General features: G+C 31.7%; 1 protein-coding gene across 1 annotated transcript; it reads right to left on the reverse strand.

Moving 5' to 3' along the window:
- Positions 1-2,075: 2,075 nt before the first annotated feature.
- On the reverse strand, positions 2,076-7,798 carry LOC129316572 (endoglucanase 8-like). Its single transcript, XM_054960989.1, is given in 9 exon segments — positions 2,076-2,241; positions 2,243-2,376; positions 4,338-4,427; positions 4,429-4,505; positions 4,597-4,691; positions 5,192-5,343; positions 5,865-5,961; positions 6,907-7,315; positions 7,738-7,798. Coding segments are annotated over 9 exon segments (1,266 nt in total). The 5' UTR covers positions 7,784-7,798.
- Positions 7,799-18,256: the final 10,458 nt, after the last annotated feature.

The raw sequence follows: 18,256 nt of genomic DNA on the forward strand, positions 1-18,256 counted from the left end.
AGGCCCGTATGTTTTGTTATCATGTCATAAATATGATAACAATTTCAGCTTAAGGTTGGAGGAGAATCATCCTCTAAAGCTAACAAAACATTAGACTAAGTTGGTGAGTGATTTGTAAGTAGTACTGTTTGAATTTAGAGATATATTATAGTCCTGGTGAGCTTATGAGATCTATCTCACTTAAATTTTAAATGAAAGAAAATATTAAGTTCAAGTCTAAGATCCACGTTATATATAAACTAGCTCAAGGTGTATTTGGTTAACATCTCAACCTAGGTTGGGTTCGCCAAACTCATAGTGGGATGTTAAAAGCTCATCTCCTAGTAAGAAGTCTTGTTTGGAAAAAATAAAGCCTGAACTCGCAATGGGAGAATAAGAGCATTTTGAGGGAAGCTAAATAAAGCCTTTGCCTCTCTTCACCTCCTTCTCGTCGTAGATCTGACTGCCCATTGTGCTTGCTGGCATTGCCATTCAAGAAAATCTTCCGTCGACTGTGTTGCTCGCCTATCGTGGTCTATTGCTCACCATCTGCTTCGTGCATCCCTTCTTCTTCTTGCGTATGATAGTTGATCACCTACTTCTCGCTCCTGAATTTGCATTTCCTTCCTTCAGTGGTCGTCTTTCGCTGCCTAGCTACCGCATTCAAGTTTGCCACATCTGCTTCCTATTGCCTTCGTCGTTATTCCCATCATCATATATTGTGGGTCTGTGCTGTAATTTATCTATTTGTTAATAATTGATCTTACGGCAATTTATTGGTTTTGTTATATGTGTTTGTGATCTTCGATTTATGTTGGGGCGCATCTTGCTATTTCTCAAAGATTTTTTTTTTTTCACATGAATAAGTATTTTTTTCGTTGAGAACATGCATAGTATACTTATTTGAGTCTAGTGTTTTATAATTATAGCGTGTATTTATCTTTTCTAAGTTCGCGGGTTGTTTTGAGAATTCAATGTTCTTAGTATGAGACAGTCACAAATTTAGGGGGGCATGCTTCAAATTTTTACAAAAAAATAGGTTTATGAAAAATGTAGAAATCAATGTTAGACCTCATATTTAGATAAAATTTCAGTTATGGCCTTCATATAATGATTTCCAGATTCGTCCCTGGTATCAAAGTGGTGACATACTTTTGTGAAATTTGAGTATCTAAATATGAGAACATGGCATTTGTAAAGAGTATGTAATGTAGATTTCTTGTCATAAATTTTATCGTAGTTTTAAAGGTTAATTATTAAATAACAGCGAAACTCCCAAGCTTTTCTTCCTGGGCAAGTAATTTAAAGTTTACAGTTATGAATCTTGACATGGATGACCGTGTTCATTAATCTGCAATCTTTGAACTCTGTTGTTGAGCAGAATTACCTGTCATCACAACCATTAATTGATCTTATATACTGTGCACTTTGAAAGACACTGATTCTTAATTAAATCCATGCTTTAGTTGATTAAATCAACTTGAACAATCATTCTTGAGAAGTAATACGTGAGCTAACAAAATTATGCACGGACTGGCATTTTCATTTTACCTTTTCTTGATGACTAGTTTTGTTCTGTTTTGTCTTTCATTGTATAAAATACAAGTTGAAATAGTTTAACCAACAATGGCAATACATAATTTATCAAGAGAAATTCAATTATATTGATGTGCAATTTATATGAGCTAAAAATGAAAGTGTAAATGAGCATGAGTAGGGTACAAATATTGGTGATGTATCCTCATCAAATCTACTTGAATTATGAAGATACGTATCGTGTTTGTGGTATAATTAGACAACAAATTGTAGATCATATGAATTAAACATTTTGTAATTTATGGATTTATTTCATCCTTTCAGATTATATTGAATATTTTTACGACTTTAGAGGATCCATTTCCAATTGTATCGTACACACATACATACACACAGTTCCTTTACATAACATTATATACAAGGGTCAATACAAATGAATGAGATCATACGTATGGGTGATGCTTCAATAACTTCATCAACCCCCCCTCTCTATGTATGTACACACATATATTCTTCCATATAAGACTAAAATGAATAATGAATCTTAGAAAATATTATAGCTAGGATGATGAATGTGAGTTGAAGTAAGCCAAAGCACATACAAGAGGAGCATTAATGTAAGTGGTAGGCTCAGAGCGAGTAAAGTCAACTCGAGAATCAAAGTAAGAATCTTTGATATCAGGTCCTCCAACCATAGCACCTGCAAGCAAATTAGGGTTAGGGTTTGCAAGTTATGTGGACTGGATGATCATCTAAAGAAGGCAACGATGAAGCTTGATGATGTATTCTTTTAGGGAATTTTGGTCCATATCCCACCATATATGACATCTTCAAAGGGTTGTTTCCAAATATGTAGTCCACCTATTTGGCCCATAATCAAAACATTACAAATATATATAAGAACTTTGGCACTAAAAAACAAATTGATCAATATATGTTATAATAAACTAAACCCACACACATATATATATATATATATATAAAATTTTACCATGGATGCACTAATGTGACATCAATATATAAAATTAGACTACTTGTTACTATTCACTAAAGTATCTAGGAAAAATGATAATAAAATCCTTTTGAATTATGTCAATAATATTTTAGTCTATCGAAATGCTATAATCCCTTGATGTTCCTTGGGACTTTCCTAATATTAAACAATTAATATAAATGATCAAATTACCCTTAGGTTAGAATTTGCGAATTGCTATTGCATTCTTGCTAGTTTAAAAAGAAAAGTTGTGAATCTTAGAATAAAATTTATGAATGGTAATTGATATTTGCAACACTTAAGAAATATTATGATTTCAAATGCAAATTTACGAATTGCTATTGAATTCTTGCAATTTTAAGAAGAAAAAGTTGTTGATCTTGAAACAAAACTTATGAATGGTAATTGATATTTGTAATACTTGAGGAATATCAAGATTTCAAATGTGAACTTATGAATTGCTGTTGAATTCTTGTGATTTTAAAAAGAAAAGTTATGAATCTTGGAATAAAACTTGTGAATGGCAATTGATATTTGAACTAAGGGCAATTTGATCATTTATATTAATTTCTTAATGACAGAAAAGTCCCTAGGGATTTCATTGGTATTATAGTATTTCGACGGACCAGATTGTCATTTATATAATTTGAAGGGGGTTTTATTGTCATTTTCCCAAGTATCTATGCATTTATATTTTCAAAGATTTGAATATTCTCATAAAATGTAGAGAATGATAGAATGACAATTAGATCCCAAAATATTAAATTAATAACAATTAAGTTCTTGATATAATTTTTTAAAAAATGAATTTCAAATATAAATTTAAACAGATGCAGATAGAAATTTCTAATATAATTGTATTTAATTTTGAAACTTAAATGTGTTATCTATAATTGAAAATTTTGAATTTGTATTTTTTTGTATTGATATTTGCAACTTATTTTTTATGAAATTTTGTCAAGGATCTAACAATCATTAATTTTAAATTTTGAGCCAAACCTAAAATCAAACATAAGTGTAAAATTTTCTAAACCAATTGATTTCTAACAGGTAGATTGATCCATGGATTCCAACTCATTTATAGATTGAGTCAAATCAAACATGAGTATAAAACTTTCCAGACGATATTTTTGTTTTGAACTTGAGATCTTACTTAAAGAGAATAACCATGAGTGGGTTGACGTGAAGCCTCATGGCAGGTGCATGGTAACACATGGCATGATTCAATAGCATTACTCTTTGACAGCGACTTTTGTTGCCATTGATTAGTAGGTTCTACAACTACAAAAGTGATTGCTAATTCTTGACATTCAGCAGGAACTAATTTTTGGTGGTGACAATTTTTGGTTTTTGTAACAATATTTGTCATCACTGATTGTATACATTTGGCAACAACTTTAATTGTCATTGGAAATAGAACTGATAATAAAAGCTCTTACGACGACTTGACCCAACTATTATATGGTGTTTTAATGTTTGATTTGATTTAAAATTTGATTAGACAGGCTAATTAACTTACATTCGTAATTGGGAATTTAAATTAAATCAAACATAAGCTTAAAACATTCTAGACGATATTTTTTTTTTTTGAACTTTTGAGACCTTAGTTCACGAGAACAACCGCTTGAACTAACTAACAAATGTTGTTTTAATCTTTAATTTGATTTAAAATTTGATTAGACAGTCTCCTTAACTTACATGTATAATTGGAAATTTAAATTAAATAACCCATTAATTGATTTATTGTTTGTTAATGTGATATTATCAAATATAAAAGAAAAAAATATATTACTATTCATGAAATTAAAAGAATAATCTAATTAATTACCTGGCCTCTTGCAAATCGGACAAGTCTTTTTGGAGAAGCAACGACATCACCGCCACAGTTGATTTGTGAATTTGATTCATTCAAGTATGAAGGCATAAACCAGAAAAAGAAAAGAGTATGAAGTTGCATGCTGCATGTTACTCCCTCTTCCCTTGAATAAAAGCCCACCTGCTTTTGCCAAAAATATCAATTTACACTAATTATTATAACTTGTTTAATTAACAAAATTATCATCCTTAAGTTTTGTCAAACCAATTACCTGGAGAGTATGAGGCAGAGGCTGCAGGTGATTCAGGAAGCACAGCACATACAAACTTGTTTGCATTGGGAATGAAAGACTTGTTAGCAGATGGACTATTTATCACAAACTGTTAATTTAAGGAAAATCTAAAGGTTAGATAGAAATATTAAATCTAAATTTGTTGAGTGAAAATTAGGGTTTTGAAATACATAAGGAAATTAAAGAGTATGTGAATTGGAGAAGTTTGAATATGGATCAAATATGGACACATCATATTCTATTGCATGGAATTCGAGGTATGAAATCTCTATCATATTTCTGTTATTAACAATAACTTTTTAAAAACTCTTAATTAATCTAATCATCTTCTCTAATCTGTCTTTGATTTTAAAATGTCTCATAAAAAACAATGGATGAAGTTTTTTATTAATTACTTTTATGCTGTACAGGGACATAAATTTTTATTTTTTCCATTTCACTTTATTTTCTATTTCATTCCACTCTCGAAATCAAATGAGACATTTTTAGTTAATGTGACTTTATTAGGGAGTTCAAATTAGAAAATCTAGATGAACATTACCTTGAACCAGCCAAAAAAAAAAAAAAACAAAACTTAGAAATAAGAACATTAATGCCAGCATCCTTTGTGTCCCATCCAAATTCATCAAAGTTGTTCAGGCTGTGAATGTTTTTGTTACCATAATTCCAATATTTAGGGAGTTTAGTAGCCTTGAACAGCCATGCTGCTCCCCACACCAATTCATCCTATTATTATTATTGAGAAATTGCATTAAAAATAATCATATACTGAAATAAATTACTTATACATACTTCTTTCCATATTTTCAAAATTAGTAAAAATACTTTCAATTTCATTAAAGTTATTATTGCACATACCTCCCTTTTATTTTCCAATTATACATAGATATTTCTTCAAAGGAAGAATAAATTACACATTTATATATTTTAAATAATTTGTGGTTTTGAAATTAAAAACACAAACAGCTCAATTTCAGTAAAGTTATGGAAGATCTGACTAATTTATTCAATAAAAAATTATCCATATTAATCAAACCTATAATCACGGTTATAAATAGTCAGTATGCTTTTTCTTACACCCCCTAAATTAACCAAAGAGCTCAATTTTACATTCTACACTTGTTCATTTTTGAATTTGTGACAATAAGCACAAAATCTTCAAATGCAAAAATGTAAAGAATATATTGTTATTAATCTGTTCCTAATAATAAATACATATAATGGATGAATCTAGACGAGAGGCCTACCTGGTAGCCACCAAAATTACAATAAAAAGGGCAAACCCAAGGTCCAAGGCTGTCATTATAGGATCCTCTGTACTTATCAGCAAACTCAAAAACCTGATCATTCACAATTAAGCATAGAAAAAGAATGTCATTGGCCATCATTTTTTTATAGAATAAAAGATATAACTAAAGAACCTTTGGTCCAATAATGAACCAAAGTACAGATCAGAGTGACTTTGAGCCGCATTTTTTTTTTCTCCTTACCAGAATATTATAATTAGTATGTGAGGGCATGCAAAAGTGAACACATTTCTCACTTTCCATGGATTTATATTAACTGTGAGAACACTTCACAAGAATTTCATCTTTAAGAATTTCCAACGGAATTGATGTCCGTGAGAACTTTTTAGAACAATAAAAGAGAATATTAATATGCAGGTCCTTTTAATTTTTCCCAATTTTAAATTAAGTCCCTATAATTTATTTTATTTTAATCAAGCTCTTATTATTTGATCAATTAAATATGTTAATCATTTAATCTGTAAGGGTTTAATTAAATCTTTTAAAAAATGAAATTAAGAACTTTTATATTTTTGTTAAAAGATTATATAAATTTAGAATTAATTACATAATTTTTATAACTCAAGATTTATATGATTAGGTTATGTTTTATAAATAACTATATATATATATATATATATTGAATTTTTATAAAAAAAACTAATAAAAATGTAAACTTTGTATTAAATCAATTTTTCTATAAATTTTAAAAGTGTTTTTATTTTTTAGAAGTTAACCATCCATTACTAATTTTAACTTTAAGGGATTGATATATTTAATCGATTAAATTGTAAGGGCTTGATTAAAATAAAATAAACTACAACGAACTATAATTTGAAATCGGCAAAAACTAAAAAGACTTGGATATTAATTTTTTCAAAATAAAATATACAAGACCTTTGATTAGGAAAACCTGTTCTCATAAAAATTTCTCTCTTCTCATTGATTTGATCTGTGAAAAAATCACTGCCTTTTTTAGTGTAATGACCTGTGGGGAAATAATCTAGCCCTATTGAGAAGCCGTGAAGAATAGTCAAGATTATGCTTTTTAAACACAATGGAAGAAGCAGCAAGGGCAGCAGAAATCTCGCCAGAAACTTCACTTCCTGGGAACTTCTTACCCACAGCAAATGCTCTTCTTGAAGTGTCCATATCTTCTGGTCTCTCCCAGCAACTATGGTCAGCATTAGGGTCACCAACCACCGCGAACACATACCCAGGAACGCTCGTGGCTTTCATCAGATAATCCACGTCCCAACGAACAGCGTCGAGCTCGTATTTCAGATCTGATCTTCCCATGAATTTCCCAAACTCTATCACACTCCATGCTAATATTGTTGTTGAAAATGCCATTGGGAAGTTGAATTTAACGTTGTCTCCTGCATCATAGTATCCTCCTACTTGGTCCAACTATTTAGATTGATAAGATAGACTTGAATTAGATTGAATTGAATGTTAAGAGGCATTTGAATGTGAAGCATTGTTTATAGCCATGGTAAGCGATATGTAGATCTTGGGATTTCAGGCATTTGTTGTCCTCCCTGCTACCCCTAATGCCCAAAATCTCAGCTCTTCATTTAAGAGAAATTAGATGAAATTGCTCTGATCATTAGCTGAAATGAAAGGTTGAGATTTTGGACATTATTGGAGCACGGACACCCTAAATCTAGATGGATTTTTGATTAAAAAATTGCTATCTTAAGATTCCAAAGTCCAAAACAAACAAAAAATCTACAGGATAAAACAAAATAATTTAAACTACGAGAGATGATGAAGAGAAGCAAACTACATTTACTTTTTGTATTAAGGAAATGATCTGGGAAGAGAGTGTGAGGAATCTGAAAGCCATCACTGAGAGCAGAATCTTTCCTCCAAGTCATCCTTTGCTTTGATGGTAGCTTCCCTGATCTCTGCCCTTCAAAGAACAAAATGCTCTTTGTTTATGCTTCTCCATATTTCTCTGAAGCCATGCTCTCTTGAGTCATCATCACCATTATTAACAAAGTACCAACCACAATCATCACCATACCCATCTATATCTCTCTCTTCTCCTCTTCTCTTCCTCTCTTTCGCTTTTGAGAATAACGAAAACCAAGTTTATCCCTTTGTCTGCTTTTTTGGAAATGACGAGGTTTATTTAATAACAAGTCAAGTGTGGGTTTTAGGTCAAAGGAATAGAGAGTGATGATTGATGAATCATTCCACCTGTCCCTTAGATATATAGCAAGCATTTCTTTGTGTTGCGTGAAATTGGGACGCCATCTTTCTCTGCATTTTCTGGAAACGTGTTTAGCTTGATTTAATTTCCGTCCCGTTAATCTCTCAATCTTTCTTGGATTTGGTTGGAATGTCTTCTTTATCCTCAAATTAAAGTTAATTATAATGCAAACTTCCTTTAAATTTTATTAAAATTTGTACAAAACCATAATTCCATTTCAAAATTTAGACTCATCAACCATAGGTTGGATTTTGTTCAATATTCAGATTAGTCGTGATCTAATATGGCTTTCAGAAATCAGTTATAATTATAAAAACATCTAGACATGCATCCCCTAAAACTAAGCATAAATTACAAAAAAAAAAAACCCTTGGGTTTAACTAAAATTATATAGACATTACTCTATTTTCACACTATACACAACTTATCTTGAAAATAAAATGAAAGATTTGTGTAATTATAGCTTAAGTCGAGGAATGTATATGTACTTTATTTTTTTATTTTGAAGGAAAGTTTGTGGAAGTTATTAAACTATATACAAGAGGGAGACTTGTGTAATTTTATAAATTCAAAGAAAGTTTGTTCAATTTGCCTTTTAATTTTTAAAGGTAGTCCATATGGGCTTTAAACAATATGGTTCTTTTATTGCACTCCATTATTAATCTCTAGTTAAATTTGACCACCCGGCCTAATTAAAATTCAAACACAAGTTCCTTGTACTTGCCCCCGTCATTCCACGTTTTTTCTGTGCATGATCTGCAGGTCAATTGAGTGATAATCACTAATTATAACTTCTTCTTTAAAATAGGGAACAAGAGTAAATATATGGAACATGCATGCAAGATGAAGTTCTCATTGTAAAAGGGAGAAAAAGAAGGAAAAAACAACCCCAAAAGAAAATGGTTTCTTCTTGGTACTCGTTTTCTTAATTCTCACTACTGTGTCAATCTAACTAATTAGGGAGCTCTGCGGGATTTCACCGGAAATATTAAATATTAAATCTTCGCTCGCCACATAATTAAATAAATAAAATTACCCTCTCACTTTTCCTAATTTTTATTAAATTTTTTAAAAATTCCATATTCAAAGGGAAAATTATGTAGAAGGACTGAAATATTAGAGATTATAATGTTGAACACTACTACAAAAAAAAATGAATAAATGACGGTTTCTTTTACTCCATAAATGACAGTTAACTTGCATCATTTATGTGATTGATATTTAAAGTCTACTAATAAATGACAATTATAAAACCGTCATTTAAAATAAATTTTTTTTATAAAAACTCAAGTCAAACGAGAATATAAATGACGGGTAAATAAGTTACCCGTCATTTAAATCCAGAATAAATGATGGGTAAAATAATTGCACGTCATTTAAAGAATATTTTAAATGATGGATAAATAAGTTACCCTTCATTTATTGTGGCTTTAAATGACAGGTAAGCTATTTACCCATCATTTAAAGGATGGTAAATAACTTACCTGTCATTTAAAGTTCAGATAAATGACAGGTAACTTATTTATCCACCATTTGTTGTGGTATAAATTACAGTTATTTATATAACCGTCATTGATTATATAGTTTTTTTAATATGGGAGCTATTTTTATACCAACCCCCTACAAAAAGAAATCAAAATAGTAGTAGTTAGCCATTCTAGATTTGAATATCAATGTAATTTATTATATTCAATTTCAAAATTAATCAATAAATAAATGTAATTACATAAAATAAACTATCTTCAAAAATAAACTACCTATTAAAAATATAAACTTCCTAGCTACTTCTTCAAGGTAGTTCTATTGATCTTCTTTTTGTGAGGTCTATACTTGAAAAATGTATTGACACCATTTTTCAATTACCTCATTTATTTCTGCATCCCTGAATTCTTCAACATAAGAATCATCATGGTACTGTAATATATAAATGATCCACCATATATTAATTTTAATACATCAAATATTTTTGTAATTTAAAAGTTAATATTGTTGACATACCATCTCAAAAATTATGCTCTCGTTATGGATAATGATGTCCTTCGTGAACCTCATGATGCAATAGCCACAATCCAAGCTATTTTTCTTTTGTCTTGGACACTAAAAATTAAAGAATCGATGAACATGTATTAATGCATTAAATTTCAATTTAATAAATGATTTCAATTACCTTAATTATATTCCAAGTGTAGGCCATATCAAAATTTGTAAAGGAACTTGGAATTCATTGTTTTGTGTTAGTGTGGTATAACACAATTGTCCTAATGAAATAGTTAAAAATATGGTAGTATGGAATTTAAATAATTAAATAAATATGTGAAATACTTTATGCACTTACGTATTAATTAACTCAAATAAAATTTGTCTTCTCCCTGGTTTCTCTCCAAGAGAATCGAGATAATATATCTTTGGAGTGTTGCCGAATGATTCAGCGACGATCAACATCCAAAGGTCCTTAATCATATTAACAAGTGTTGTAAAATTATAATTAATCTATTAAATTAAAAATAAAAAAAATTAAGATAAGTGAGAATTATGTTACCTTTGACAGTATGGTATTATGAATAATATTTCCTTTCGAGCTCTTGCTTTGAAATTTTTACTTAATGCCTTTTCTTGTTCTAAAATTTGTCATTTTTAATTAAGGTATATGCACCCACTTCATCAAGAATAATGAAGACGAACCCATTTGTAGATCGAAAGGGACAACAAATTTGTTATACAAGCACCTATTATAAATATAAGAAATGGATTAGTTTATATTTAAAATATTAACTATTTATATATGAAAAAAAATTACCATATGTAGAAGCTGAGAATAGTGAAACTAGTTATATTATGTTGAAGCACTTCATCAACAACATCAAGTGAAAGCATATCATATCAGACTTCGCCATATATACTAGCCTTGAATGAGATTTGTAGGATCGAAGGATTAGACCTATGAATTGTTGCATATGCTTGGAGTAAATTTCTGTGTTGGCTTGGTAATTGAGGCTCTTGTTCAGGCATAGCTTTATGGGAGACTACCTTTTTAGAGGAAAGCCTAGATTTGGGTATCATCTTTTTTTTGACTGTGCATCTTTACCAGTTTTTTTTGGGACTTGATATCATAACTTGACTAGCTTGTCATCCAATAAAACTACCCATCACCTCTCCAACAATCCCTGCATCCTCGGTGAGAATAGGTAGTAGATAGTTCAAATCCTTTGGCACATTAATAGCAACACGTACATAGGACTCAAGGAGTGGCATATCATGTGGCATGTCTCCCAACAAATTAAACACCCAACTAATAGCAGCCACATGGTGATTCAGGCTATTTGCTAACAACTCGCATAGGCTCTCACCTTATATTAATAAGTAATATACTATATTAAAGTTATGGAAAATAGAAATACACTACTATTAGATAATATCATCGTGGCCCAAGAGGTGATTCATTCTATGAGGAATATTAGGGGTAAGAAAGGATTTATGGCTATTAAAATTGATCTCGAGGAAGCTTATGATAGAGTCAATTGGAAGTTTGCTATCAATTGTCTCTAGGAATTACAACTACCTACTTAGATGACTCAGGTGATCTATGCATGTTTGTCTACCCCCAATATGCAAATTCTTTGGAATGGTAGTAAAGCAAGTTCTTTCCATCCTTCTAGGGGAGTCAGGCAAGGTGACCCTATGTCACCCTATTTATTTGTGATTTCATAGAGAAATTAGCCTATCTTATACAAATATGATTGAACTCAGGAGAGTGGAGGCCTATTCATCTTAATAAAGGTGGACCACCTATTTCTCATCTTTTTTTTTTGCAGATGATATAATTCTTTTTGCTGAGGCTAGTGTGTAGTAGGCTTTGCTCCTCAAGACATGTCTTGAAAGATTCTGTAAAGCTTCAAGGTTGAAGGTGAATTCCTAAAAAACAGGAGTTTTCTTTTCAAATAATGTTAACCATACCAGGTGCAATGAGATTTGCTCTGTTCTAAACTTCCAACAAACAGCAGATCTGGGTAAATACTTAGGATTCCGACTCCACCATAAAAGAGCAAACAAGATAGTTAATAAAGTAAAGAATAAATTATCTAAGTGGAAAGTCAACTTGTTCTCTTTTGCGGGCAGAACAATACTTATCTCTGCTGTTACATCTGCTATTCCTGGTCATGTGATTCAAACCTCGCTACTACCAGTGAGTACTTACGATTCTCTGGACAAAAGTAATCGGGATTTTATATAGGGGAGTTCAAGGGAACAATGCAAGATGCATCTTATTGCTTGGGATGAGGTATGTAAAATTAAGAAATGAGGTAGGTTGGGCTTCGGCATGCTCGTGCACAGAATTTAGCTCTCCTTATAAAGGTAAGATGGGGGCTCACTCAAAAGAGAGATGATTTTTGGGTTAAAGTTGTTAGAGGGAAGTATCACTATAGGAATGATCTAATCCCTAACATTGACATGAAATGTCCAAGCTCTAATACTTGGGCTGGTATTAAGGCACCTTGGCCGAAGGTATAGGAAGGTCTGGAAGTTTACAACAATACAAACGTGAGGTGGAAGTGGGAGAAGAATGGCCTATTTTTTGTCAAGTCTACCTATGATAGAGTAGTAAGAGGTGGTTGTGTGAATGAGGGTATTTGGGACAAGATTTAGAAATTGAAGGTTCCATAGCAGTGTAGATCATTCATGTGGCTAGCCTATAAGAAGAGTCTTCTTACTAACTCCTCTAGAAAGCAGTGTGGTTTATGTTTAGAGGATACATGTGCCTTATGTAAGAATGAGGCTAAAGATATTCTTCATGTTCTTCATGATTGTGAGAAAACCAAAGCTATGTGGAAGAAATTTATTAAACCTACAATGTGGAGAAGGTTTTTGACTTTAACATTACAAAAGTGGATGAAGTCTAATATCTCATCACAAGTTGGTTCAGGGTCCCTAAATTGGCGTGAGCTTTTTACTAGTCTTTGTTGGTGGCTGTGGAAATGTAGGAACCTCATCATCTTTGAGAATGTCAATGTTAGGCTTGATCAAGTTAGTATTCGAGTAAGAGCTATGTCTGAGAGCCTTATGGAGTCCTTCCAGAAAACTAGGATACTGTTTAACTGTAGAAATATCGGCCATGTTAATGATAGCAGTTGTTGGAAGCCACCTAAGGATGGCTGGGTTAAGTTGAATGTAGATGGGGCGTATACTCTAGTTGGGTAGAGTATAGCGTATGGTGGTCCAATTCGAAACCATCTAGGAGAATTTATCCTGGGCTTCATGTACAGAATGGAGGAAGGAGATAGTCTCTTGGCAGAGGTATGGGCGTGCTTACATGGCTTGAAAATGATGTGGGATAATGGGAATAGAAAGGTTATTATAGAGACAGATTCTATTGATGTGTTGGCTCTTATTCGAGGAAATATTAATATAAAGCATCAGGAATATGTTGCTATTATAGAGATAAAATGATTGCTGTCTAGAGAGTGGCTAGTCCAAGTCGGCCACGTAGCACATAAATGTAACCAAGGAGCTGACTGGCTTGCAAAGAAGGGCCTTTCTGCCTTATCTAGTTTTCATGCTGTTTGTCATTTACCTATTGATTTTGCTATGATTATCGATAGGGATAAAGGCCATAGGCCTTCTATGTTCACCAGAATATAACCTTCTGGTTCTCCTTATTTATAAGAAAAAGGAAATACACTACTACAAAAATGTAAATATAAGATGCTATGAAAAATGATGATCAAATAAAAACACATCATATATGAAATAAGTGGGTGACGGTAAGAAAATAAATGACGAATGTTAAAACAACCGTCATATATTGTCAGACTTTAAATGACGAGTATTAAAAAAACTCGTCATTTATTTCAGCCCAATGTTTCATTTACTGGAAGAAAAAAAAGAAAAAATAAATTTCAACTTTAAATGATGGGTATTTCAAATACCCGTCATATAAAGTTTAAAAATATATGACGGTTATACAAACAATCGTCATATATTAGTTCCCACCATTTCAGATTCTTCAATTAAAAAAAATAAAAAATTTTAAAACTTTAAATGACAGGTGTTTTAAACACTTATCAAATATTAGGGGCCAACGTTTCATTTTCTTGAATTTAAAAAATAAAAAATTTTAAGCTTTAAATGACGGTTGTTTCAAACAACCATCATTTAAAGCATTGGTTATATATGACAAGTGTTTAAAACACCCATCATATATTCTTGAATAAATGACGGGTATTAGAATACCCGTCATTTATTCTCATTTTCATTCAGTTTCCAGACTCACTTTTTCATTCCCGCCCGGTCGTCGTCTCTGTTTTCTCTCTTCTCCACTTTTACATGAAATTGATAGAAATCTCTCAATCTACCTTTATTATTGCCGTCGACCCCCTTAGTCCCTCTCTAATGTAAAAGTGCTCCTCCTACGCCGTCCGTTGCCTCTCTCATTTGCTTCCTCTTTGTGTTTCATCTTCTCTTCTCCAAGGTACATGGGTTTGTGATTTTCATGGTTTTTCTTCATTTTCTTCCAATATGCTTAGGTTTCTAGATTATGGGATTGATTTATTTAATATTATGGATTGTTTTATTAGTTGATTTTTGTTGTTTAAATTTCTCCACATTTGTTGCCCATTTTAATACTGTGGGGTGTCAAAAATTACTAATGCTTGATGTTTTATTGACTTGAAAACGATTATAGATGATATGCTTAGCTTTAGGATGATTATTAAGATGAAAGTTAGTGATCAAAATGGGATATTTATGATGACTGTATTTTTCTATGAATTTTAACTAATTTATTTTAGTAATTTTTAATTTAAATTTCATGCATTGTTTGATTAGAGTAGTTTATCGTTCAAAACTACATATTGAAATGTACTAGTGTACCAATTTTTATTACAATTAGAGTTTATTTTAATGATGAAATTGATGCACATTTTCTGTAAAAATCATTGCTATTTTATTGATATTTTTACATTTGGTAAAGAATGATTTGTTTTTGGATTGAGATTGCTAATATAGGATATGTGTAACCTTAGAATGATCAATGAGATAGAAAATATTGATTGAAAATGATGTTTATAGTATTTTTCTTTTTTCTATGATTTTTGAACGAATTTTATACATAATTTTATAATAATTAGAGTTAATTTAAACAATGCTATTTTGTGAGAATTTCATTGGTTTTGTGATTGTATATGGTTGGAATTAGTTTGTTGAGTGAGATGCCAAGATTGAAAAGAGGGTTTTAGCTTGAAAAATACTTTCTTTATGCCGTTATGCTGTCGAATTTTTATTGGCGTTTGAAGGAGTATGTGAATGCTCATGCATTGTGACTCATGATTCATTAATTACTATATATTATATGTAGAGTAGTCAATTTCTTTATTGATAATCTTTCTATCATTCCTTTCCTCTCCATATTTATGAGTCACTGATCACATTTCCTTGAATGAATTGTCTTTTAGATTAAAAAGTTATAGATAAATAATGGATGTCTTCCAATCAATTAAGTAAAGAGTATTTGAAGGGTGTGAAAGAGTTTATGAGGTTTGCTCTTGATCATGTAAAAGACCTTAGAAGAATAGTATGCCCTTGTGTAAGATGTGGTCTTTTGAAGTAAATTAGTACATCTGAGATGGAAGACCATTTAGTATGCTGTGCTATGGAATTGATGAAAATTACAGGTGTTAGCATAAGCATGGAGAGACTAGAGAGATGAGTCTACTAGTAATTAGGAGTATAAAGGAAGCTTTGAATTAGATGATCATGACACAGATACTTATAAGGGTGACTGTCTTAAAGAGATGGCCAATGCAATTGAAAGGGAACTTGAGGATTGTCCTGAAATGTTAGAGATGTTGAAAAGTGATGTAGAGAAGCCCTTATATGCTGGTTGCACTAAATTCACAAAGTTGTCAGCAGTATTGAAATTGTACAACTTAAAAGTGAGCAATGGATGGAGTGATAAGAGCTTTACAAAAAATCTTACACTTATAAAACAACTTCTACCTGCGAACAACGAGATTCCAAGGACTATGTATGAGGTAAAACAAATGCTACGCTTAATTGGCATGAGTTATGAGAAAATACACGCTTGTCCTAATGATTGCATATTATTTAGAAATGAATTAATGGAGTGTCCAAAATGTAATGCCTTACACTACAAAGAGAATGGGAAGAGTCCAAAGAAGGCAATATGGTACTTTTCCATTGTACCTAGATTTAGATGGCTGTACAGTAGTGCAGAGGATGCAAAAAATTTGACATGGCATGCAGATGAACGGATCAAAGGTGGGAAGCTTCAACATCCAGCTAACTCTTCTTAATGAAAAAAAATTGATCTTGATTACCCTAACTTTGGAGCAGAAGATAGAAACCTTTGCCTCGTATTATCTACTGTTGGAATGAATCCACACGGGCTTCAAAGTAGCAGTCACAGTACCTTGCCAGTTATTTTAGTAATTTACAACTTACCTCCATGGTTATGTATGAAGCGAAAATATGATGTTATCTATTATAATTTTGAGGCTAAAACAGTCGAGAAATGACATAGATATATATTTAGCTCCTTTAATTGAAGATTTAAAATTGTTGTGAGAGCACGGTGTTGAGGTACATGATGGACATAGAGAGGAAAGGTTCAATTTAAGAGCATTGTTGTTTGGTACAATCAATAATTTTCCAGCATATTGTAATTTGTTAGGGTATAGTATCAAAGGAAAACTCAAATATCCTATTTGTGAAGAGGGCACACATTCAGTGAGATTAGAACATAGGATGAAGAATGTCTATCTTGGATATCGTAGATGGTTGCATCCTGATCATTATTATTGATTCCTAAAAAAAGATTTCAATAGGAATTCAGAAGAAAGTAAGGCACCTTTGCCATTGATAGGTGAGCAACATTTTGACAAGGTGAAGAATTTGAATATCGAGTTTGGAAAACCTTTTGCAAAGCATCTTGGGACATGTGGGTAGAAGAAAAGGTCTATTTTTTTTAACCTACCATATTGGCAATCTTTATATGTGAGATATTTTCTTGATGTTATGCACATTGAGAAAAATGTGTGACAGTTTGATTGGTACATTATTTCATATTTCGAGAAAGACCAAAGATGGCATCAAGGCAAAACTTGATATGATTTCTATGGGGATAAGGGAAGAGTTGGCTCCATAAGAGAAGGGAAGTTGCATATTTCTTCATACAACGGCTCATACATGTCTAGAAGAGAAAAGAAGACTTTTTATAAGTCGCTTGCTACTATTAAAGTTCTAGAGGGGTACTCTTCAAATATTAAGGGCTTTGTGTCATTGAAGGATTTGAAGTTAAAGGATTTAAAATTACTTGATTACCATATGTTAATAGAAAATTTTATTCCAGTGGCTATACGTTCTATTTTACTCGATATGTTTCGAGCCATGATCATAAAATTGTGTTGCTTCTTCAACTCTATATGTAGTAAAGTGATTGACCCAACAAAATTGCTAAGACTGTAAAGCCAAATTGTGTTAATCTTGTGTGAACTTGAAATGTATTTTTTACCTGCATTCTTTGATATAATGGTGTACCTTACTATTCATCTAGTTAGAGAGATACAAATGTGTGGGCCAATTTTCTTAAGATGGATGTATCCATTTGAGCATTACATGAAGATACTAAAATGGTATGTGAAAAATCAGAGTCGACCTGAAGGTTGTATAGTTGAATGATACGTTTTTGAGGAGGCAGTTGAATTTTATACTAAGTACTTATCAAATGTCAACCATATGGGTCTTCTGACTTCTCGGCATGATAGTAGAGCTGATGGAGAAGGAATTATGGACAAAAAAGTAGTTACAAATCTCCAACTTACAATGGGAATAAGCACATTTATATGTACTACACAACTCTATAAAGGTTGAGGAGTATGTAGAGATGCACATGGCCGAGCTTAAGTAGGATAACCCTAATAGATTGGTGATTTGGTATGCAAACAAGCATAATAAGAGTTTTACAGTTTGGTTGAAACAGCACATTCTTGAGAAGTTGACTGTCGGTCCTGATTCAGTTTTTAAAAAATTAAAATGACTGGCAAGAGGTCTACATAAACAAGTTCTTTCCTTCACTGGCTATCTCATTAATGGATACATTTTTTATACTAAAGAGCAAGAT

Source organism: Prosopis cineraria, unplaced genomic scaffold, assembly GCF_029017545.1.
Source record: "Prosopis cineraria cultivar Desert tree isolate PC_DT_omini unplaced genomic scaffold, ASM2901754v1 PC7, whole genome shotgun sequence".
Classification (NCBI taxonomy): Eukaryota; Viridiplantae; Streptophyta; class Magnoliopsida; order Fabales; family Fabaceae; genus Prosopis; species Prosopis cineraria.